At 41.2% G+C, this 25,079-nt stretch overlaps 1 protein-coding gene across 2 annotated transcripts in view; it reads right to left on the bottom strand.

Moving 5' to 3' along the window:
* VRK1 (VRK serine/threonine kinase 1) overlaps positions 1–25,079 on the bottom strand; it is an 867,990-nt gene that overhangs the window by 302,151 nt on the left and 540,760 nt on the right. For both annotated transcript variants that reach the window (XM_044074643.1, XM_044074644.1), the window contains exons 10-11: positions 5,680–5,738; positions 5,418–5,593 (exon numbers count right to left, since the gene is read on the bottom strand). In XM_044074643.1, coding sequence (XP_043930578.1) covers positions 5,418–5,593; positions 5,680–5,738 — 235 coding nt within the window. The remainder of the gene's footprint in view (positions 1–5,417; positions 5,594–5,679; positions 5,739–25,079) is intronic.

The raw sequence follows: 25,079 nt of genomic DNA on the forward strand, positions 1-25,079 counted from the left end.
TGTAAGGTGGCTAACTGGGAAGCTACCTTCTCTCTTCCTCCCTCAGCTACTGCTCTTTCAAGGGTATCTGACAGTTCCTTGACCAGATCCCTTTGCAACCTGGTGAAATGAGAAAGGTAATTCAGCAATCCCAAGAAGTCGCTAAAGAAAAACTCCCTGCATCTAGCCATCATCCTGGAATCCTTATTAGGAGGACAAATAGTTGAACTCCCCTCTGAAAGTTAGTTCTTGGTCGCCGCCACGACCATGGCATCTACTGCAATTCCTTTCATCCAGAAGACCTTATGAGATGGGGCGGTGATTTTATTCAGTCTCCACGGTCTCCCACGCCCAGCAAGAGATCAAACTTATGAGCTCATCGGTGAACGGAGGCACCCAGGAGGTAGATGGGTGGGAACCAAAGGCCGTCAGGTACACACAGGTCAAGGATTACTAGACTTCCAGCCACCCTCCTGTTTCAGGATCTCCAGAATATCCCCAAAGAAAACATCCTCAGGAGGTGACTGTGGAGATCCTTCTCTCTCATCGAGGTCAGTGTCTTCTGTGGCCAACTCCAACATGGAGTCCAAATGCTTCCTCTTGCAAAGTCTCTTCTTAGTGACCTCCTCAGTGGAGTCCAAATGCTTCCTCTTGCAAAGTCTCTTCTTAGTGACCTCCTCAGTAGGGCAGTCTGGGGAGGTATCGGAAGAGGCAGGGGTACCTGGATGGGTATTCTAGTGCCTGAAGTCCCGCTGTTCTTGTGGAACATCCTGGTCAGAAGAACACAGGGAACCTTGATAGGATTAAGAATCCGATGTTGCAGGTGACCTAGATGCAGTGGTAGCTATAAGCCCTCTCCAGAGCCTTAAAGGCTGACTAGCTCCTGAATGGAGGACAACTTTGGCTCTGACAAGCTATGCTTTCAGGACAGGGCCCCCTCCAGTCCAGAAGTGTCAATATAGTCTTGAATGGACTTGGTGAATCACACATCAGCAGATCTGATCTATCCTTACTCGACAGAATCTGAACTGAAGAAGCCGGATCCAACCTGGGTGTACTCTGTGCCGAAGGCTCCCACCAAGTCACATACTCCAGAGACTATGGAGATTCTGACATTTTATAGTTTTCGGCTCTGAAGGGTCTGTCAGAGCCAATGAAGGCTTCTTTCCTCTGTCATTAGATATGGAGGAAAGTGAAGAAGCAGGCCATTTTAGTTTTGGTAGAAGATCCAGATTAGCCTGACTGACAGAAATAGCCTCCTCAAAAGCAGATGGCAGCATGCCCATCAAAATGAGCTTTTTTTCCTCAATCATACTCGGTAGTTGAAAGAATGGCAGAATGCACAATCGTCTTGTAAATGAAGCCCAAGACAATAAACACACAGGGAGTGCGAGTCACTAAAAGGAATCTTATGACTGCACTTTGTGTATTTTTTTTTAATCCTGCTGGTTTATCTTGCTTCTCTACCATGTCGGAAAAGATATGGACAGAGAAACACAGACACTTGCACACTTACGACCAAAGACAAGAAAAAGAGGGAAAGTTTATATATATATCACTGCCAAAACCTTAAACAACTAGGATGGCTGGAATTACACAATCAGTTTCTTCTTCAGCAACTTATAATTACCCATAAGATCTTATATCATCTAATACACTCTACCATACTCTGTAACATTATCAAACCTTATAAAAATCTTACAACACTGCGCTCAGCAAGCAAGCTACTAGTAGCTTCCATTAAAACCAACAAAAATCTGGGGACTGCCTATTTTCTAACTAACAGGCCAGTCTTGACTAAAAATGTAGCACAAGAGTACAATAGTACCCTTGGAACACATCCCTGTGGACACTGCAATTATTGCAATTATATTACTAAACAGCAAGATTTCGCACACCCAGAGTTTAACTATGTGTTTAAACCAAGATTTAGGGCTACTTGTGATACCTCTGGTCTTATTTATCTGGCTACCTGTGAGTGTTGTTCTGCATACTATATAGGCCTCACTAAAAGAAAGTTGAGAAATAGAATATACAACCACCAGTATGATATTAAAAAGAAAAATGAATTAAATGCCTTGGCCAAACACATAATTTCTAATCCAACACATGCCTTTGTATTTAGAGTACTACAAACTGTAGATGCTAATGTTAGAGGTGGTGACTATATGAATTTACTTGAACTGAATGAACTGAAATGGATTTTCAGACTAAGAGGCCACCACCACCCAGGCCTGAATAATTACATTACGATAAAATCTTTTCTTAACAATCGAAGATGACTTTAATATTTTTGATGTCTTCATATTTAGCCTAATATATGATTATTTATTCATTCTTATTTGTTTTTCAGTTCATTTTAGTCTATTCTATTCTTTATTTCTTATTTGTTAACCCACCAGAAACATCTCTAAATACACTCTATATTGGCCACAGTGCTATGACTAATTCTTAAACATGTGTTTTGAGCTGTTTTTAGATTGCATAATCTTTTGTTCTAAACTCCTATGGGTTATGAATTATAAGGTTTTTTACCCATATTTATTCTCCTACTCAAGTCTATACAGTACTATATTTAACATATTACTTCCACCATTTTCACTTTTAACTTAAATGTGTTTTTACAGAATTGATATATTTATAATATTTATTTATTTGTTTATTGTAATTATTAAGTATTATAGTTGATGTTTATTTGTTTGCATACTTTTTAATTAACTCAAGTATGATGTTGGTTTATATATATATATATATATATATATTGCTGCATACATTCAATTGAGTTTATGCTTATGCGGTTTTATCAGCAATTTTTAAATGATGAATATTGAATTTCATGATTTTTTATATCAAACATATTTTTATAAATTCATTTAATATATACAATACACCTTAATAAGTGATTTCCACGCGATGTAAGTCGTCCTAAGAGAGACTTGTATGATGAGATGAAAGCATATTATAATATACATAACGCTATTTTAGCGTTCAAGCAATGCTTTACAGTATTATGTCTAGAAGAAATTATGTGTTCTTAAGAATGAATTAGACAACTTTAAAGTGTTTGATTATTTGTATTTGTATGACTTGTTATAATATAGGGCATCCAGTACTTCAGCCCTAGCTGTCAGCTGTTTTGAGGCTTTCAAAAAACCTCCTTCTAAAAGTTAAGGATGCTTTTAATTGAATTATTAGTTTAATTGATTAATTAACTTTAAGCATTGAGATGTGCCTCCCTATAAATATGCTGCCTGTTTTCATGTAGTATTGTCTGAAGAAGCGTATCACAGCATACGTGAAAGCGCTCACTGTTTGTTCTTTTATGCCTGAATAAATTATTTCTTGTACGTGGAGAGTCAGAGGTTTTTGTTCTACATTTTTTTATATTTTCTAACTTTGTTGGAACTAACTGGAACAAACTTCCATCTAATCTTACATCACTTACCATCAACACCCCTTTTTAAGAAACTAAGAACTTTCCTTCTATCCCAGTGGCTATGCCCTTGTACAAATCCTGATTGACCTGCTGTTTCTTTCTTGCCTATCACCTCTATGTCCTTATTATTCTTACAAACTTCCTTTGTACCTTTTCAGTATCACCCTGCAAGTATGTGACTTTTTCTAGTAAGAAAAAGTATTTAAACTCTCTGTCTCAATTAAATACTTCTACTCCCCCTTTCCTTACCAGCTCTGACTCATCTCCTATGCCCTTCTCGGAGGGCTTTAGTTAACAACCTACTTAACAGACATACCCCTATGTATCTCCTTATTCTACCTCTGTGATATCCTGTTGTAATTCTGCTTATTTAATGAAGTTTTTAGGCTAAACAAATTGTCAACTTTGTTCTCAATGGAAATATCTTGTATTCTTTCTCACCTGGCTACACCTATGTAATGGAGTGGTTTTTTTTTTCCTATTTGTTGCTAATATATTGTTGTTTTTTGCTTATTTTTAGATTCAATTTAACATATTTGGAAATTGAAGTATGTTTTAACTATGTAATTTTGGAGCTTTTCTCCCCGGGTCTCTACTGAAAATGGACATATATCCAGTTGGACTAGCCCGGTCAACAAATGTAAAATAAAATAAATAAAAAGCTACAAGAACATCCAGCTAAATGTAAGTTATACCTTAAAACTCCATATAGTGGATGTCCATGACCCTTAAGGACATGCTGGTGATTCAGGTACAAGGCTTCTGACTGCCTACAACTTTTTTTATTTTTAAGTCTCTACTGGTGCATTTAGACCAGCAAATACAAATGCCAAGAGCTGCACTTGTAATGTTTTGCCCTTTTTCTCAGCTTGTCAGTACAGCACAAGTGTTTTGTTTAGCTATACTTTAGAAATGCAGAGCTTAAAAATAAACCTTCTGCCTATAAACATTAGGATAACTGCCAAAGATCCTGAACAACATTAAAAACAATACAGTAAAAAGGTCACACTCAACCATTTAGTAAAAATAAGAAAAAAAAAACAGCTAAGCTAAAACATCATGTTGTACCTTAAACCTCTTGATGTGGAGCCCCATATCATATATGCAACTGACTCTAAGGATGAATCAGTGATTCGGCTACAGTGCTTCAGAGTGCCCATGACTTTTAATTTTTGAAGGTCTTTGGTGGTACATTCAAGCCAGTTGACCCTTTAATCAAGGTTAATGTATGCATGAATTTATGGATTTGTACATGTCAATCACATTTGGAATGCCCAAATCTGCTCATACTGAAGGGTGGCAGGGATAGTGTTCCACATTTATGTTGTGCAGTTAAAGACATTAGCAATCAGTTAATTCTCAAATTGGCATTGAGTTGACATCCCATCTAGAGCACTGTGTACAGTTCTAAAGAATTTACTTTTACCAGAATACATGCAAGACAGAGGCAATACACAAGGTAATAAGGTAATAAAATGGAGCATGGTCTTCAACACAAACCACAAAGTAAGAATATAAAAACCTTAATATACACAAAGTCTTGAAAGAAGGAGGCTAAATGAGAAGGGGGAACATAACAGGCGATACTAAAGTACTTCAAAAGAATTTACAAAGTTGAAATGACATACCTTTTCAAAAAAGGGTAAAAAAAGAACAAGAGTACACAATTTTCCCATACAAGATGGACTGCAAGAGGTCTCTTATGTAAAGTCCCAAACTATCGGGAAATGGGCAGCCTATAATGGCTAATCAGTTCCTATTGGTCACAGAAATCTAAATTGCTTTGGCAGTCTAATACAAAATGTTTAATGTGAGTGCAACAGTCACTACATGTTTAATATATACAAAAAACAAAAGTTCAAAGCAATCATGTATAATATTCATTCTGTACTATACAGTAATATACAATCTTCCATTTCGGTTTTCTTCTGGATACTTCTTTATATACAGCATGTATCCAGCATTTTATAAAAATTGCCTGAGACTGCAAAGTTCATCTTACCTTATGTTCACCAACTGCAGTAAGGCTTCCATTTTCCAAAATACTTAAATCTAGCTTGTCATCATCTTTAGCACCTATAGATTTGAGGCCATCTAGGAAGATTTCTCGAAGCTTCTTATACTGAGGTTTTTCTGTATATCCCATAGCCTTCACATACTCCAAGTACTTTGCTATTTCTGGGGAAAAAAATCAAAAACAGAGAGATGTTAGTTAAAAGAAGAGGAAAAAACACACATATGCAAATAAAATAATTCTTTCTTACCTGGGGCATCTTTGCCAGAGAAGCATTTGGTCATTAATGAAGAAATATTGTCTCTGTATCTAAAAAAAAAAAAAAAAAAATATGACAAAACTGTCAAAAATCTAGTAATTTTGATAAAAAGTCAGTTCATCTTGGACAATAAAAAACAGTGCAAAGTAAAAAAAAAAAAAAAAAAAAAAAAAAAAAAGCTGGTGTGTGTACGAAATTACAAAATCAAGTAAAACAAACCCCACCTAACCCCAATAACTAAGAACTTCTCCAAGGTAAATTACCCTCTATTGAGGGACAGCATAGCTAGTTTCCCAGCTCCTCCAAATCCAGAAAACTATGCAAAGGAGTACAAGACTAAATACCCTGCAAAGCTAAGGATAGCCAAAGGCATTTTTAAGTTATGTCCACAATCTTAAAGGCAACACCCAACAATGTCAGGAATCAGTTGTAGATGGCATCATCTATACGCAGATAAAAGATTTACCAAATCTGCTGGCAAACAAATTCAGCTCAAATTTCACCTGCCCATCACCCCCAGTTCTCCCCCCAAAAATACCCTCCACCACTAATTACCACAGAACAGGGTGACAATGCACTACCTAAAGCTAAAAATATGGCTTCAATGGGGCCTGATGATACATCAAGTTGCCTATTAAACAGCTTAAATTACGACTTATCAGGCCCATTAAGATCTCTAACTAGAGCCTCTGGACTGGCTTTGTCCCAATACAGTAGTGGACAGCAACAGTCATCCCTCTCCATAAAGGGAGACCATCTACTGACTTGGGAAATTACAGACATATGCGTTTTACTAGTCTTATATGTAAAGCCACAGAAAGAATAATCGTAGACCTGATAAGTAAGGACAGAAGAAACTTCACAACACTGGACCTGACTAATTTTGTCTTTGTCAAGGGTAGGTCATGCCTACTGAATCTGGTAGATTTCTTTGAGAAAGTCACCAAGGCCATGGATGAGGGTAAAACAGCACATACCCTTCTACCTCGACCTGGCCAAGGCACTTGACACAATTCCAAATTAAAGTATTACAAATAAACTCACAAAACTAGACATAAATCCCTACATCACCAAATGGACAGCCAAATGGCTGACAGACAGAATACGTGTGGTTAAAGTGGGTGCATCCAGTTCCAGCAAGAGGCCAGTTACTAGTGGCGTTCCACAGGGCTCAATGCTGGGACCACTTCTGTTTAGAATACACTTCTTTGAATTCAAGACTAATGTTGAAAGCCTCTAGACAACAAAATTCATTGATGACAGCAAGCTGGTGGCAATCAGTGAATCTCCCCAATGATGCAGATATCCTTCAGGAGGGTCTAGATCAGAAAAGTGATTGGTGGCAGAATCATGACCCAACACCAAATGCAAAAAATGCATTATTATACCCTGTGGGAAGTCACATTCCCCTGCAAATTACAAAATCAATAGCACATTCCAAACAGTAGGCTCAGAGATGATAAATCAAGGTACACAGATAGATAGCAGCCTGAACTTTGAATGTCATGTGTCTACAGGGGACAAGGAGTTCTTCTATGTAACACAACCTAAGTAAAGATATGCCATCCTGATCCAAGAAAATTATAGTCCTGCTGTACACTCAGCCCTCAGACCAATAATAGACTAAAACGCACCATTTGGCATGCATTTGACTAGGTACTTACAGCAGCTGGAGTGACCTCAGATGGTCTGTACAAAGAAAGTACAGGGTATAAACATATTATATGCAGACAGACTAAAAGCCCTATCCATTTATTCTGTCTCCCACAGACAATTAAGGGGTGACCTATGCCTGACCTACAAAGCACTCAAATCCATCCCTGATGCAGTTGCTACATATCAAACAGCTCGAGGGTCACCCAATCTAGGGATCTAAAGTTGGCAACAAACAAAACATGCTGGAGAAACAGATGTGTGACAAACACATTGCCCCTCCTTTGGGGCAGACTTCTTATTCACATTAAGCAGAGACCTTCTCAGGTCCTCTTAAAATGTAATTTGGATCAATGGATGGGGAATCACAAATTCACACCCGGGGTAGTGACTTATGGACTTGGGCAGTTTGTAAGATATTCAAGGCACAGGCACAAATCCATGCCATGTTCTTGCCCCTAGATGCCATATACTGGGTAAAATCTGACCATACTGACTAGACTTGTAAGGGCTATTAAGTCATTAGTAATTTCTTATGAACAAAGAACTTGTCCTCAATGGAACAAAATTCCTGCAAAAGGCTCAGAGGTTGGCAGCTGAGTTGTGCATGGAAGTATACAGCATGGCCAAGTCGCTCCCAAGTCCAGCTTTCCAACACTGACCAGATGAACATGTACCTCTCAAGCTCCCAAAGACGGCCTTACTTTAGTCTCAAAGGTTTGCCTGGATTTTCAAAATTTCTAATTTTGTGATATATCAGTCATTAGTCAGTAAAATATGGTGAACATTGCGGTCACATGTCTTTTTATCTTTTGAGACACTATTATTCCATCAGCTTTCCTGTTAAATAAGAGCAATGCTGTAGTGTCCTTAAGTTTGGGTGTTTACTCCTGAAAAAATCATCTTTGCTGCCAATACCCTAGTTAAATTAAGAGCTACAGATGAAGAAAGGAAAACTTCCCAAGGAATAACGGAAAAGAAACACACAGTTGGTCAGAATGGACTTTGTCCAACGAGACAACACAAACTTGAGTAAGGAAAACAGACAAAGGGGAAAAAGGAAACAAGGAAACAACAACATGATTTCATGAAACACATCCACACCTGAACATTTGTTTTTACCTTCAACCATCATGTCTCTGAATAACTCACAAGATTTACATTACTATCACCTTTCAAAATAATGTAGCAGATGAAGGGGAAGGCCTGGAGAAGAGCTGGGAGCCAGAGAAAGTACAGTTGTGTACACTTACCATAAATGTAGATGTTGGAGTGTATTCACTGTTGCAGTCATCACATTTGGGTTATCTGCTTTCAGTAGCCCTCAGTTGGCCTGATTATAGTCTTGGGTCCTGTGTCGGATGCTGTCCCTTCTTCCGTGACGTCAGGTCATTAGGTGTATAAAACATGCAGCCGACACCATTACATCAGTTTTTCTTGCCCCAGATGTCAGGTGTTCCCCTAATGGGAAGCCATAAAATCTATAAATATACAAGGTTATACCTCCAGCAAAAAAGCAAATACACCAAAAAGCTTTTGAACATAGTAAAGGAGAGTAGAGGTATAGCCAAAAAAGGTAAAGGGGCTGGTGGGAGGGTAACCAGGACTACAACAGTGAATACGCTCGAACATCTACATTTATGGCAAGTGTACACAACTGTACTATGTTCTTCATGTTTCACTGTTGCAGTCATCACATTTGGGTAGATTACCAAAGCTAAGGATGGGAGGAGGAATTTAGATAGCATTAGGACCAGCTATAAGGCCCTGCAAGACTGCAGTGGCAAAGCCAGCTCTGGATTTAGAGAAAATTGGCAGATGGTAATGCTTGGTGAAAGTATGTACAGAACTCCAGGTAGCAGCTTCTAGGATGTCCCTGGTAGGGATGCCTCTGAGAAAGGCTGAAGAGGTAGATGCAGCCCTGGTTGAGTGGGGTCTGATCCCCTGTGGGATAGGTTTTCCATGGTGCTTGTAGCAGAAATGAATGCAATGGCCTATCCATTTGGAAATGGTTTGCTTTGAAAAAGCCTTCCCCTCTGCCCCTGCAGCAAATGCCACCAGCAGTTCAGATTTCCTTTGAGGTTTAGTCCTGTCCAAGTAGAATCTAAGTTGTCTGTGCACATCTAATGAGTGGAGTATCCAATTCCCCTTTGTTCTGTGCATTAGGAAAGAAGGTTGGAAAATGAATGGACTGATTAAGGACCACACTGGATACCACCTTGGGCAAGAAGGAGGGACTGGTCCTGAGGGACACCCTGCCCGCATTAAAGATGAAAAAAGGCTCCACTGCCATCAGGGCCTGTAATTCAGATACCCTTCTTGCTGAAGTAATTGCTAAAAGGAAAGCTGTTTTCCAAGAAAGAAATTTTAAGTCTGCAGTAGCAGCTGGCTCGAAAGGAGGAAGAGAGAGTTTCTCCAATACAAAATTAAGGTCCCAGGCTGGAGTTGGAGCTCTCCTGGGTGGTAAGTTTTTGGCCCCTCTGAGGAACTGCTTGAGCAGTGGATGAGAGAAGAGGGGAGGTTCTGTGTTATAATGAGCTGAAATGGCTGAGGCGTGAATTTTGACGGAGGAGAAGAAAAGGCCCTTGTGAAGCATCTCAGTTAAGTATTGTAAAATCTGAAATAAATTGGGCACTGCTATACTCATCCCTTGAGATTGGTTCCAGGCACAGAATCTTTTCCATTTTTCAGCATACGATTTTCTAGTACTAGGCCTTCTTGCCTCTAAAATGATATCCATCACTGACTTACTGAGGGATGGTAAAGGAGAGATTAGGTAATTAGCCAGGCTGCTAGGTTCAGTGCTTGAAGCTGGGGGTGCAGAATCTGGTTCTCCTGCTGAGACAATAGGGTAGGAGTCTGAGGCAGGTGCCATGGGGCCAACAGTGACACACTGAGCAAGAGGGGGTAGCAGTGTTGGCGTGGCCAGTCTGGTGCAATCAAAATCGTCATTGGTTTGTCTTGTTTGATCTTTAGTAGTACTTTGGAGTAGAGGCAGAGGAGGAAAGGCATAAACTGATAGGATTTTCCAGCTGAAGGGCAGAGCATCCACTTTCCAAGCTTGTTTGTGGGGAGTCCTTGTGCAAAATTTGTCCAATTGATAGTTCTGGGGAAGGCAAACAGGTCTATATCTGAGCTCCCCCATTTGCTTGTCAACATGTTGAAAAATCCTTTGTTCCAGTTTCCACTCGTGTGGGCCCATGAGGTTTCTGCTTAGTTCGTCTGCCAGTGTATTTAGTTTTCCTGGCAGGAACTGAGCTTGAAGATGCACTTGGTAGTTCAGGGCTGTGTTCCACAATGCCATGGCTAGTCTGCAGAGGGGGTAAGAATGTGTACCCCCCTGCATGTTTATGTACCACATAACAGTGGTGTTGTCAGTCTTTACCACAAATTGTCCTGGAAGAATGTGGTCCTTGAAGGCTGCCAGAGCATTCTGTACAGCTAACATTTCTTTTTGATTGATATGCAGGTGCATTTGACTTGGGTTCCATTTGCCCCGAATGCACTTCCCTGCCAGGCGAGCCCCCATGCATAGTCTGACGCGTCTGTTAGGGTTTGGGCGGCAGGGGGAAGTGTGAATGGTAATTTCTTGTTTTGGTGGCAGGCCTCTGCCCACCAAAGGAACTCTAGGTGTAGGCAAGGTATGATAGGAATCACTGCTTCTAGAGCCTGAGAATGTTGACACCATAGGCTTTTTAGATACCATTGTAGTTTCCTCATATGCAGTCTTGCATATGGAATTAGAAGACTGCAGGAGGCCATGAACCCCAAGGCTTGTAGAATTTGCCTTGCAGACAGCAGGGTTTTTGTGGCCACTTGTTTGAAGTAGGTTGTCAAATTAATTTGTTTCTCTGGCATAAGGAAAGCTATCTAGGAAGTTGTATTCAAGCTTGCTCGCAGGAATATAATTTGTTGACAGGGTACCAGGTGTGATTTATTTTTATTTATGGTGTATCCCAGACAAGTTAACACCCTTTGTACAAATGCCAGGTGTTTCAAAAGTATGTCCTGGCTTTCTGCCTGAAGTAGACAATCGTCCAGGTATGGGTATATTTTAATATTTCTTTGCCTACAAAATGCAATTACTGGCGCTAGGCACTTTGCGAATACCCTGGGCGCAGTAGATAAGCCAAAGGGCAGTGCAGAGAAATGATGGTGTGTGTAGCCTGCTTTGAAGCGTAGGTATCTTCTGCAAAATTCCCTGATTGGGATGTGCAGGTATGCTTCCTTTAAATCTAGTGTTGCCTACCAGGCATCTTTGCCTAGCATAGGGAGCAACTGGTGAAGAGTCAGCATCTTGAATTTTGGAATCACCAAAAAGGTGTTTAGAGTAGACAGGTCCAGGATAGGACACCATGAATTGTCTTTTCTGGATACAAGGAAAAGTCTTTAGTAGAAACCTTGTCCCTTTTCCTCTTCTGGTACCAACTGAATAGCCCCCATGCTTAAGAGAGAAAGTACTTGCTTTTGGGCCTCTGCCCACTGATTTGGGGGTAGATCAGGCCACCTGCTTCGTGTTGGTAATGTGTGGAGGTGAAATCTGTATCCCTGGGACACTATATTTAAAATCCATTTGTCTTGGGTAATGAGTTCCAAGTTCTTTGCATGAAGAGCAATATTTCTCCCCAAAGGGGCAGTCAGTTGAGAAGTGCTTGGCAGTTTTAAAAAGAAGTCACTGAGACAGTTTACCATAGGGGGGAGTTGTACTACCCCCAGATTTGGAAGTGGAGGCCCCCCACTGCTTAGTCCTGTGCGTACCCTGGGACTGAAGCCTGGGAGCTCTGCTGGATCTGGGTTTGTACTGAGAAGGTCTGGAAGAGGCAGGAAAGGACCAATTCTTGGAAGACCAATTCCCACTAAACCTTGGAGGTTGTACTTGTAAAAAAATCTTTAACAGTTTGCATAGATTTAGCTTTTTCCTCCATCTTTTTAAGAACTTCTGCCTTGTTGCCAAATAGGCGGTCCTGGTTTAAGGGAGCATCCAGTAATTTCACTTTAACATGATCTGGCAAGGAATGCTCCTTAAGCCATGCATGCCTTCTAAGTACAGACCCAGTTACAGCAGCCCTGCAAGATGCCTCTAGTGAACCAAAACCACATTGCGAAGTATGTTTTCCAACTTGTTCAGCTGAATGCAGTAAATCCTGTAAATCCTTATTTTCAGCACAATCAGAAATCATTGTTTTCTGTTTAAGTAATCCAGTAATATGCTGCTGATACTTAAACTGCCAGTTTCATATGTTAAAAGCCCTAATGGCCAAAGTTGCAGAAATGTATACCTTCTTACCCCATCTATCCAGTGCCCTGGAGACTCAATCAGAAGGGGTAGGGTTTTCGCAGTAGTAGCTTTAATGCCCTTGGGTCCCTACGAAATGGTCTCAGTATCCGCAGTAGGATTTTTAAAAAGGAACTTATGAGAGTCAGGGACCCTGTAATATCGATCAGGTTTTCTGGGAGCAGGAGGTAGAGAGTCAGGGGCCAAGCTAGATTCCGAAAAGGCATCATCAACAATGTCTAGTACAGGAGATATGGCTAAAGGTCTGTGCTGCGGCAGAAGTAAGAAATCCCTAAGCCTCTTTTTAGAATCAGAGAAATCCTGACTTTCCCAACGAAAATGCTCCATGAGGGTATGCAAGGTTTCACCAAAAGAAAAATCCTCCGGGGAGGGATGCAGAGGGAATAGAGGCCTCTGCATCAGAATCCTCACAGGCAGACAAGGGTAAATCCTGGTCATCAGAGATAAGAGAAAATTCAGAATCCTGGTCAGAAGTATCATAAGCAAATTTCGTCCTAGGTCTCTTAGAGGGGGAAGGTTGGCTTCCCCCGATTAAGGGAATAAGGTCTTCAGCCATTCTTATCGTTTGTTTTTTAGGCATAGAGGCCTGGCCATGCGGTCTGGCTCAGTTTTCTAGGCATGGTTCGAGCTTTAGGCCTTGATGAACAAGATGGCGTCGGTTTAATATGCAAGTCAGTAGCCCTGAATACACCCTCAGAAGCCGCTGCCTGCACAGCAGCTCTGGACTCATCCAAGGTAGAGACATCCGCAGGTTCCACAGTTGAAGCATCTTGCGGCATACCGGACTCTAAATGGGTCTCAGTAGAGGCCCGCGAATCTGAAGTAGCGGGCATCAGGGGCTGCGAAAGCTCATCGAGAACTGGCGACTGGCTTAGGAGAAGTGTTGTCAGCAGCTTTGGACTTTGCTGGCCTGTCTCTGTCTCTATCTTTGCGTTGTTTTTTTTCGTAATGTCGGTAGTCGGATGGCCAAGACATACCGGGATAATTGAACCGAACACCAAAATATTTAGAAGCGTAAATATACAGAAGACGGATAGTTCATGGTTTAAATAAGGCACAAAACAGACAGCGAGGTACGTCATGGTCAGGGCCTAGGCAAGGAATACAGTACGAATTAAAATCTTTATGAGGTATTTGCTTTTCACAAGTATTGCAATTATTTACTTTTACTGACATTGGTTTAAAGCAAGAGAAAGTTTCCCCAACGGGGTACTTAGCTTTTAGTTGAAGACTTCGGTTCTGAAACTCGAAAACGAAAATTTTAGGAGTCGGCCGACCGGCACTTGCGAACTTCCTTCTGCTTCGGGCACTGCACGGCAAGAAAGACTGATGTAATGGCGTCGGCTGCATGTTTTATACCCCTGACGTCATGGAAGGGACAGCAACCGACGCAGGACCCAAGACTTTGTTAATCAGGCCGACTGAGGGCTACTGCAAGCAGATAACCCAAATGTGATGACTGCAACACTAAAACACTAAGAACATCATATTTCTGGATCATGTGACTGATAAAAAAAAATGGCAGAACATTATGAGGAAAGGGGGGGGGGGGGCTTGTTATGAACTCTGTCTGACTTATTTCCATAAGGTTTTGGGACCTGGATGTCTATGCAACAGAATAATTACCCCAAAAAGAGAAAAAGGTAATTTACTAAGAAAACAAACTGCAGGCAGACGTACAAGACTTCAAAAATGGAAAAGTATACTACTGACAACAATGGGAGGGAAACAGGTGTTCTAGTTCGCATGGTTGAAGTCTGACATTCCGCAGAAGTGATTTACAGATGAGGGGGAATCTTGCCGTCTTCAACCGTACAACTCACATGAATGGCTCACTTTCAGGAAAAGAGAAAGAAAGAAAAACAAAATCAGCAAATAGCATTACCACAGGAAAGGATAAATTGTGTAGGTGTACGGAATTCCAATACTACTCTGACTATATGCCAAGTAGAAGAAAGTGAAGTACCATTTGCTAATTGCACCATAAATATTTTTTTCTCGGATTACATTAAAGGGAGTGTGATTAGAATGCAATACACGTGTAAAATGACACAAAAAATCTCAAAAGAAGAACGGATGACAATAATCAGAATGAAGTCATTAAACCCTCAGACCCTTAGTTCCAATGTTATTATTGATGTGAATTATTCTGAATGATGCACATTATTACAAGAAGTTACACCCTGATCCTTGAACAATTTCCCTGGGAGATTTTGAAAATCTGTTGCATAAAGGTATTCGGCTAAAATTTCTTACTAGTCAACAAAAAGCATTCACATAATGACACTATTTTATAGTCCATCTAAAATTGTTACTGGAATTGATATTCTGAACATGCAGTATCTTTACATGAAACAGATGGATTCATTAATGTTAGATAGTTATGACCGTCTGAATAACTAAAGGCATATACTCAGGCAGCTAAGTTGTGATGTTAAAATATATATAGGAATATTAAACATATGAATGGACTTACAGGCAGTGCATATACACACTTTGAAGACTATTTCCCAAATATCTATATTTTACACACACACATACATACATACATTATATATATATATATATATATATATATATATATATATATATATATATACATACATACACACACACACACACACACACACACACACACACACACACACGATATAAAAAGTGTACACACCCCTGTTAAAATGCCAGGTTTTTGTGATACAAAAAAATGAGACCACAATAAATCATTTCAAAACTTTTCCCACATTTAATGTGACCTGTAACCTGTACAATTCAATTGAAACAAACAAATCTGTTTGGGGAAAAAATATAAAAAACAAAAAACGTACAATAAACTGGTTGCATAAGTGTGCACACCCTTAAACAAATACTTTGTTGAAACACCTTTTGATTTAATTACAGCATTCAGTTTTCTTGGGTACACAGATGCCATCAATTAAAGAGACTCTGATTAACCCCAAATAAAGTTCAGCTGTCCTAGTAGGATTTTCCTGAAATTTGTCTGCTACAGCAAAAGCCATGGTTTGCAGAGAGCTTACAAGGCATCAAAGGGATCTCATTGTTGAAAGGCATCAGTCAGGAGAAGGATACAAAAAAATTTCCACAGCATTGGATATACCATGGTACACAGTGAAGACAGTCATCAAAAAGTGGAAAAAATATGGGACAACAGCGACATTACAAAGAACTGGGCATCCCTCCAAAACTGACGGAAAGACATTATGAAAACTGGTCAGGGAGGCTGCCAAGAAATCAACACTGAAGGAGCTGCAGGAATTTCTGGCAAGTACTGGTTGTGTACTACATGTGACAACCATCTCTTGTAATCTCTAGGTCTGGACTATGGGGTAGGGTTGCAAGATGGAAGCCTTTTTCTTACACACAAAAACATCCAGGCCAGGCTAAAATTTGCAAAACCATACATCAAGTCTCCCAAAAGCATGTGGGAAAATGTGTTATGGTCTGATGAGACCAAGGTTGAACTTTCTGGCCAGAATTCAAAAAGGTACATTTGGTGTAAAAACAACACTTTGCAACACCAAAGAACACCATCCCCATGGTGAAGCCTGGTGGTGGCAGTATCATGCTTTGGAGTTACTTTTCTTATGCTGGAACTGGGGCTTTAGTCAAGGTGGGGGAAATTATGAACGGTTCCAAACACCAGTCCCTTTTGGCCCAAAACCTTCAGGTGTCTGCTAGAAAGCTGAAGATGAAGAGGACTTTCACCTTTCAACACAATGACCCCAAGCATACATCCAAATCAAGAAAAGAATGGCTTCACCAGAAGAAAATTAAAGCTTTGGAATGGCCCAGCCAAATCAACAAAAGAATGGCTTCACCAGAAGAAAATTAAAGCTTTGGAATGGCCCAGCCAGAGCCAAGACCTAAATCCAATTGAAAATCTGTGGGGTGACCTGAAGAGGGCTGTGCACAGGAGATGCCCTCACAATGAGACAGATCTGGAGCACTTTTGCAAGGAAGAGTGGGGAAATATTGCCAAGTCAAGATGTGCCATGCTGATAGACTCCTACCCAAGAAGACTGAATGCTGTAATTAAATCGAAAGGAGGTTCAACAAAGTATTAGTTTAAGGGTGTGCACACTTACGCAACCAGCTTACTGTACGTTTTTTATTTTTTATATTTTTCCCCTAACAGATTTTTGTTCGTTTTTCAATTGAATTGTACAGGTTATAGGTCACATTAAAGGTGGGAAAAGTTTTGCAATGATTTATTGTGGTCTAATTTTTATATCACAAAATCCTGGCGCGTGTGCACACACTAGAATTACTTCCACCTGCATTAACGTGCAACTACTTCCACTGTGGTAATTATACCAGCAATCAGTGGGGCAAGTTCCTCCCCATTCTATGCTAATCTTTTAATGAATAAATTTGAAATGGAATACATTCATTTACTGCTGTTAATTTCAAGACAATACTGCATTACTACTTTATTGTTGACTTACCATTTTTAGTTGAATGTAATGGTGATGGAATTAAGAACTATATGGATTAGGATTATCTTGCAAAATGAGTAAAATCAAAAACTATCTTGATATGATTCTAGTTACTGATAATTTATCTCGTATACAGGTAGGAAGGAAACTTCATTTTTTTTTACTACACACTGAAAGTAACTACTATGAAAGCTTGACAAAAAAATTATTACCATATAGTCAGAGCTAGAATCTTATGCCAGAAAGCATAACACGTTTTGAGGAGGAGATGCAATATGTGATACAGAAACAATAAATCAGACAACATACAAAGGAGAAATTTTCCTCTGAAAAAATAAAGTACAGTTGTGTACACTTACCATAAATGTAGATGCTCGAGTGTATTCACTGTTGCAGTCATTACATTTGGGTTATCTGCTTGCATTAGCCCTCAGTCAGCATGATTAACAAGTCTTGGGTCCTGCGTCGGTTGCTGTCCTTTCTTCCATGACGTTAGGGGTATAAAACATGCAGCAGACGCCATTACATCAGTTTTTCTTGCCCCAGATGTCAGCTGCCCCCCTAATGGGAAGCAATCAAATCTATAAATACAAGGATATACCTCCAACAAAAAAACAAATGCACCAAAAAGCTTTTAGAGCATAGTAAGTGAGAGTAGAGGTATAGCCAAAGGAAGAAAGGAGGCCGGAGGGAGGGTAATCAGGACTGCAACTCCCCTCTACTCATCACTCGTTAGACCTATTATAAAGTACAATGCCCCTTTTGGTATGTACCTACTCATCACTCGTTAGACCTATTATAAAGTACAATGCCCCTTTTGGTATGTACCTCACAAGACATCTACAACTGGAAAGGCCGAAGAAATACCTCACAAAGAGGATTACCAGCCTCAAACAGATGCCCTACGCAGACTGTCTCAAAAACTTCAGCTTTACTCCGTCGCATATCGCCTACTCAGAGGTGATCTCTGCCTAACATACAAAGCTATGTCAAACCCAGAGCTGTTGGACATGCTCCACGTACAGAAATCCCAATCCCTCCGAGCTACATGCTCTAGGGACCTAAACCTTGTCACCAAAATAAACAGAACATGCCAGAGGGATAGATTCCTGTCCCAGAGACTTCCCATACTCTGGAATAAACTACCTATCTATATCAAACAAAGCTCCTCATTATCACTCCCAAGAAAAATCTTGATGATTGGATGGGAAATCGGAAATTCACCCCGGGGATCACTTCTGTGGCTCTGCTAGACAGTGGCACAGGAAAATAATTTTCTTGGGTGGCAAAAGCCAGGGTACCTTTTTGGCTGGGCTTGTATAGGCCCTAGGGCCGATAGCGTAGTACCTACCTATGAACAATGAATACACTCGAACATCTACATTTATGGTAAGTGTACACAACTGTACTATGTTCTTCGTGTTTCACTGTTGGTCATTACATTTGGGTAGATTCCCAAAGCTAAGGTTGGGAGGAGGAATTTAAATAGAATTAGGACTAGCTATAAGGCCTTGCAAGACTGCAGTGGCAAAACCAGCTCTGGAGTTAGAGAAAATTGGCAAATGGTAAAGCTTGGTGAAAGTATGTACAGAACTCCAGGTAGAAGCTTCTAGGATATCCCTAGTAGGGACACCCCTGAGAAAGGTTGTAGAGGTAGATGCAGCCCTGGTTAAATGAGGTCTGATGCCCTGTGGGACAGGTTTTCCATGGTGCTTATAGCAGAAATGAATGCAGTGGCCTATCCATTTTGAAACAGTTTGTTTTGAAATGGCTTTCCCCTCTGTCCCTGCAGCAAATGCCACCAGCAGTTTGTTCAGATTTCCTTTGAGGTTTAGTCCTGTCCAAGCAGAATCAAAGCTATCTGTGCACATCTAAAGAGTGCAGTATTCGTTCTCCTTTGTTCTGTGGGTTAGGAAAGAAGGTAGGCAAATGAATGGACTGATTAAGAGCCACAATGGATACCACTTTGGGCATGAAGGAGGGATTGGTTCCGGTGTCCGCATGAAAGATGATGAAAGGTTCCACTGCCATAAGGTCCTGCAATTCAGATACCCTTCTTGCAGAAGTGACTGTTAAAAGAAAAGCTTTTTTCCAGGAAAGAAAATTTAAATATGCCGTAGCAGCTGGCTCGAAAGGAGGAAGAGTGAGTTTCTCCAAGACAAAGAAAAGATCCCAGGCTGGAGTTGGAGCTCTCGTGGGTGGCCTTAAATTTTTGGCCCCTCTGAGGAACTGCTTGAGCAGTGGGTGAGAGAAGAGAGGAGGCTCTGTGCTATAATGAGCTGAAATGGCTGAGGCATGAATTTTGATAGAGGAAAAAGACAAGCCCTTATGAAGCATCTCAGTCAAGTATTGTAGAATCTGAGGTAAATTGGGCACTGCTGCGTTCATTCCTTGAGATTGGTCCCAGGCAAAGAATCTTTTCCATTTTGCAGCATAAGATTTTCTAGGACTAGGCCTCCTTGCCTCTAAAATGATATCCATCACTGATTTACTGAGGGATGGTAAAGGAGAGATTATGTAATTAGCCAGGCTGCTAGGTTCAGGGTTTGCAGATGAGGGTGCAGAATCTGGTTCTCCTGCTGAGACAACAGGGAAGGAGTCTGAGGCAGGTGCCATGGAGCCAAGCGTGACACACTGCGCAAGAGTGGGTGTACCAGTGTTGGAGAGACCAGTCTGGTGCAATTAAAATCATGCTTGGCTTGTCCTGTTTGATCTATAGTAGTACCTTGGAGAGCAGAGGCAGAGGAGGAAAGGCATAAACTGATAGGTTTTTACAGCTGAAGGACAGAGCATCGACTTTCCAAGCTAGCTTGTGGGGAATCCTTGTGCAAAATTTGTCCAGTTGATGGTACTGGGGGGAGGCAAACAGGCCTATATCTGGGCTCCCCCATTTGCTTGTCAACATGTTGAAAATCCTTGGTTCCAGTTTCCACTCGTGTGGGTCCATGAGTTTTCTGCATAGTCCGTCTGCCAGTGTATTTAGTTTTCCTGGCAGGAATTGAGCTTGTAGATTTACTTGGTAGCTCAAGGCTGTGTTCCACAATGCCATGGCTAGTCTGCAGAGGGGGTAAGAATGTGTACCCCCCTGCTTGTTTATGTACCACATGACAGTGGTGCTGTCCGTCTTTACCATTAGTTGTCCTGGAAGAATGTGGTCCTTGAAGGCTGTCAGAGCATTCTGTACAGCTAACATTTCCTTTTGATTTATGTGCAGGTGCATTTGACTTGGGTTCCATTTGCCCTGAATGCACTTCCCTGCCAGGTGAGCCCCCCCATGCACAGTCTGATGCGTCTGATGCTAAGAATTGGGCGGCAGGGGGCAATGTGAATGGTAGTCCCCTGTTTTGGTGGCAGGCCTCGGCCCAAGGTGTAGGCAAGGTATGATAGGAATCCTTGCTTCTAGATCCTGTGAATGTTCACACCATAAGCTTTTGAGATACCGTTGTAGTTTCCTCATATGCAGCCTTACATAGGGAATTAGAAGAATGCAGGAAGCCATGAACCCCAAGGCTTGCAGTATTTGCCTTGCAGATAGCTGTGTTTTTGTGGCCACTTGTTTGAAGTAAGTTGTGAAATGAATCAGTTTCTCTGGCGTGAGGAAAGCCATATGGGAAGTTATATTCAAGCTTGCTCCCAGGAATATAATTTGTTGACAGGGTACTAGGTGGGATTTATTTTAGTTTATGGTGAACCTCAGACAAGTCAGTACCCTTTAAACAAAGGCCAGATGATTCAAAAGAATGTCCTTGCTTTCTGCCTGAATTAGACAATTGTCCAGGTATGGGTATATTTGAATATTTCTTTGCCTGCAAAATGCAATCACTGGAGCTAGGCACTTTGTGAATACCCTGGGTGCAGTAGATAAGCCAAAGGGCAGTGCAGAGAACAGACGGTGAGTGCAGCCTGCTTTGAAGTGTAGGTATCTTCTGCAAGACTCCCTGATAGGGATGTGCAGGTATGCTTCTTTTAAGTCTAGTGTTGCCAACCATGCATCCTTGCCCAGCATAGGAAGCAGCTGGTGAAGATTCAGCATTTTGAATTTTGGAATCACCAGAAAAGTGTTTAGAATAGAAAGGTCCAGGATAGGACGCCATGAATTGCCTTTTCTGGGTACCAGAAAAAAAAGTCAAATAGAAACCTTGTCCCTTTTCTTCTGGTACCAACTGAATAGACCCATGTTTAAGAGACCTGATTTTGGGCCTCTGCCCACTGATTTGGGGGTAGATCTGGACACTAGACTGGTGTTGGCAACGTGTGGAAATTAAATCTGTACCCTTGGCACACTATATTTAAAACCCATTTGTCCTGGTTAATGAGTTCCCAGTTTTTGACCTGCAGACCTATCTTTCTGCCTAAAGGAGCATTCAGTTGGGAAGTGCTTGGAAGTTTTAAAAGCAAGTCATTGAGACAGTTTTCCATGGGGGGGGGGGGTCTTACTACTCCCAGGTTTGGGTGCGGAAACCCCCCACTGCCTAGTCTTGTGTCCCTTGGGACTGAAACCTGGGGTTCTGCTATGTCTGGGTTTGGCTTGAGAAGACCTGGAAGGGGCTGGAAAGGACCAATTTTTAGAGGGCCAGTGCCTACTAAATCTAGGAGGCTGAACTTGTAAGAAATCTTTAACAGTTTGCATAGATTTAGCTTTATCTTCCATCTTTTTTAAGAATTTCCTCAGCCTTGTTGCCAAACAGACAGTCATGATTTAAGGGAGCATCCAACAATTTAGCTTTAACATGATCAGGTGAACCTTGCTCCTTAAGCCAAGCATGCCTTCTATGCAAAGACCCAGTAACAGCAGCCCTGCAAGAGACCTCTAATGAATCAAATCCACATTGCAAAGTATGTTTTCCAACCTTTCAGCCGAATGCATTAAATCCTGTAATTCTTTATTTTCAGCACAGTCAGGAATTATCATTTTCTGTTTAAACAATCCAATAACATGTTGTTGATACTTTAACATAAGAAACTGTCAGTTTAAAGCCCTAATGGCCAAGGTTGCAGAAGTGTAAACTTTCTTAACCCATCTATCCAGCGCCCTGGAGTCTCTACCAGAGGGGGTAGGATTTTTAGCAGTAGAAGACTTAATGCCCTTTGGTCCCTGTGAAATAGTCTCTGGATCTGCAATAGGATTTTTAAAAAGGAACTTGTGAGTCAGGAACCTTGTAATATCTTGTCAGGTTTTCTGGGAGCAGGAGGCAAAGAATCAGGGGCCAAACTAGATTCTGAAAAGGCATCAACAATGTCTAGTACAGGAGGTATAGCTAAAGACCTATGCTGAGGCAGGAGTAAGAAATCCCTAAGCCTTCTGAAACAGAAAAAACATGCCTTTCCCAGTGGAAATGCTCCCTTAGAGTATGTAAGTTCTCACCAAAAGAAAAAATCCTCTGGAGGGGAAGCAGAGGGAATAGAGTCCTCTGCATCAGAATCCTCATAAGTAGATAAGGGCAAATCCAGATCAGAAGAAAAATCAGAATCCTGTTCAGAAGATTCATAAACAGCTTCAGTCCTAGGTCTCTTAGAAGGGGGAGGTTGGCTTCCCCTGATTAGAGTTATAAGATCTTCAGCCATTCTTATTTGTTTTTTAGGCATAGAGGCCTGGGCATGCAGCCTGGGTGTCGGTTTCTTAGGCATGGTTAGAGATTTTGGCCTAAATGAAGGAGGCGGAAAGTCCGTAGGCCTGAATACACCCTCAGAAGCCAGTGCCTGCACAGCAGCTCCGGACCCATCCAAGGTAGAGACATCCGCAGGTGAAGCATCTCGCGGCATACTCCGAATGGGTCTCAGTAGAGGCCTGCGAGTCAGAAGTAGTGGGTATCAGGGACTGCGAAAGCGCCTCACTGAGTACCGGCGAACTGGCGACTGGCTTAGGAGAAGTGTTGTCGGCAGCCTCTGTCTTTTATCTTTGCATTTTTTCAGAATCCCGGTAGTCGGATGGCTAACATTTCTGGATAATTAAACAGAGAACCGAAATATTTAGAAGCGAGAATATACAGACGACGGATAGTGTACTGATTAAATAAAGCACAAAATCGACAGCAAGGTACGTTGTGGTCAAGGCCTAGGCAAGGAAAACAAAAATCTTTGTAAGGTATTTGCTTTCCACAAGTAATGCAATTATTAACTTTTACTGACATTGGTAAGGAGCAAGAAAAAGTTTCCCCAACGGGTTACTTAGCTTTAGTTAAAGACTTCAGTTCTGAAACTTGAAAATAAAAATTTCAGGAGTCGGCAGACTGGCACTTGTGAACTGTTTCTGCTTCGGGCACCGCACGGCAAGAAAGACTGATATAATGGCGTCGGCTGCATGTTTTATACCCCTGACTTCATGGAAGAAGGGACAGCAAATGACGCAGGACCCAAGACTTTGTTAAATCAAGCTGACTGAGGGCTACTGCAAGCAGATAACCCAAACGTAATGACTGCAACAGTGAAACACGAAGAACATCTACACATTTCATACCTGTGAAGCAAAGTAGGCAGTCTGAAGAGTTAACATAAATGAGGGGAAACATGGTATGCCACTAACCTTGTATAAATTAGTTATTAATTATTGCTTACACACAATGGTAAATATGTTCTGGCCGATGCTACTGCCAGATGAACTTTTAAAAAGGCTTTTGCCAGCTCAACCAAAATTTGTTTATTAAAAGAAAGGGCAAGTATAGCAGGTAAGCTGACTGAAACTGATTGTGAATCAGGCCGTCTTATCTATCCATCTAATCCATCCTCTGTTTACTGGGTCAGTTTTGTTGAGCTAGTGGCACTCTACAACTTTGACCAAAAGTGTTACTTGGAGAAATTTGACCATGGCAATGGGGAACTTTCCCCTACTCTTTCCGCTAGGTGGTGTGGGATCTTTTACACCCACATGAGCCACCACCAACTCAAAGCAGATGGGGCCTCGGTTTAACATCTCATACTAAGGGTGACACACAAATGGGTGGAGCACCCCCTTATGCAGCACTGAACTGTCAAGAATCCGACTATCTGGTGTAGGAGTAGAACCTACAACCTTCGGCACTCAAGCTAAGTGGGCTACCTGTTTTGTTAGTGCATCGAAAAATTAGGCAAATGCAGTTACAGTATGGGAATAAAGCATATGGAAACTGTGGCACTTGCACCTTTTCACTACTGATGGATCCACTTTAAATGGTAGTATACTCGAGTAGATCAAAATCCAACAGGTACATAGGAAAGAGCTTTTGTATACAACGTTTTGCAATCATCCGAAAATATATATTGATGAGACAAAGTGAAATCAAAAAGAAATTCGGAGCATGCAAATGATATTAAAAAAGGCATGGCGATTTACACAGTAGTCAGGCCCTTGATGGAACATTATGTACTTCATTTGAAGTTCATCATTCTATTACAGCTCATATCAAATATGATTTCAACAAAATGGTTATTATACAAAACAGGATACAATTGCAAATGAAATCATCTGACACAGACACTTAAATTATAAATTATGTACTTACCATAAGTCAGTGTCAGTGTTTTCTTCTTTCATTCCTCCTCATGGTTGGGGTTACAGATCCGGCCCTCGCATCAGATTCTGCCACATTTTTACAGTCTAGGATCCAAGCCTCGAGCTCCTCCCACTTCCCACAATGCACTGCCCTCAGTTTAACTCCCTCAGATCGAGTTTGCTGCCCAAATTGTTGAGAGAGAAGGAAAGAAGTACACAAGAAGAATCAGAGGCTCAAAAGCAAGAACACATTCAGCAAATGGCTGTCTGTGGTGACAACAGGTGTGGAATCAAGGCAAATACTTAGGAGTTCCTCAACTCAGGCTTGTGGGAATCATACCAAAGGCCATGAGTGTGGCCTCTCCTTGGCTTAATACATCCTTGGGTTGGGAGGCCTGTCTCTGGAGCAAGTACCTTTGGGAGGAGGCAGAGGAGATGAAGAGCAAACATGAAGATTGAGAGAGAGAAAGGAGGAAAGGCATCCAAGCTGTGGGATGAAACCTTTTTAAGAAAAACTTTC

The sequence above is a fragment of the Protopterus annectens genome, chromosome 6.part0 (assembly GCF_019279795.1).
Source record: "Protopterus annectens isolate FY-2018-M chromosome 6.part0, PAN1.0, whole genome shotgun sequence".
In the NCBI taxonomy this organism is placed as follows: domain Eukaryota; kingdom Metazoa; phylum Chordata; order Ceratodontiformes; family Protopteridae; genus Protopterus; species Protopterus annectens.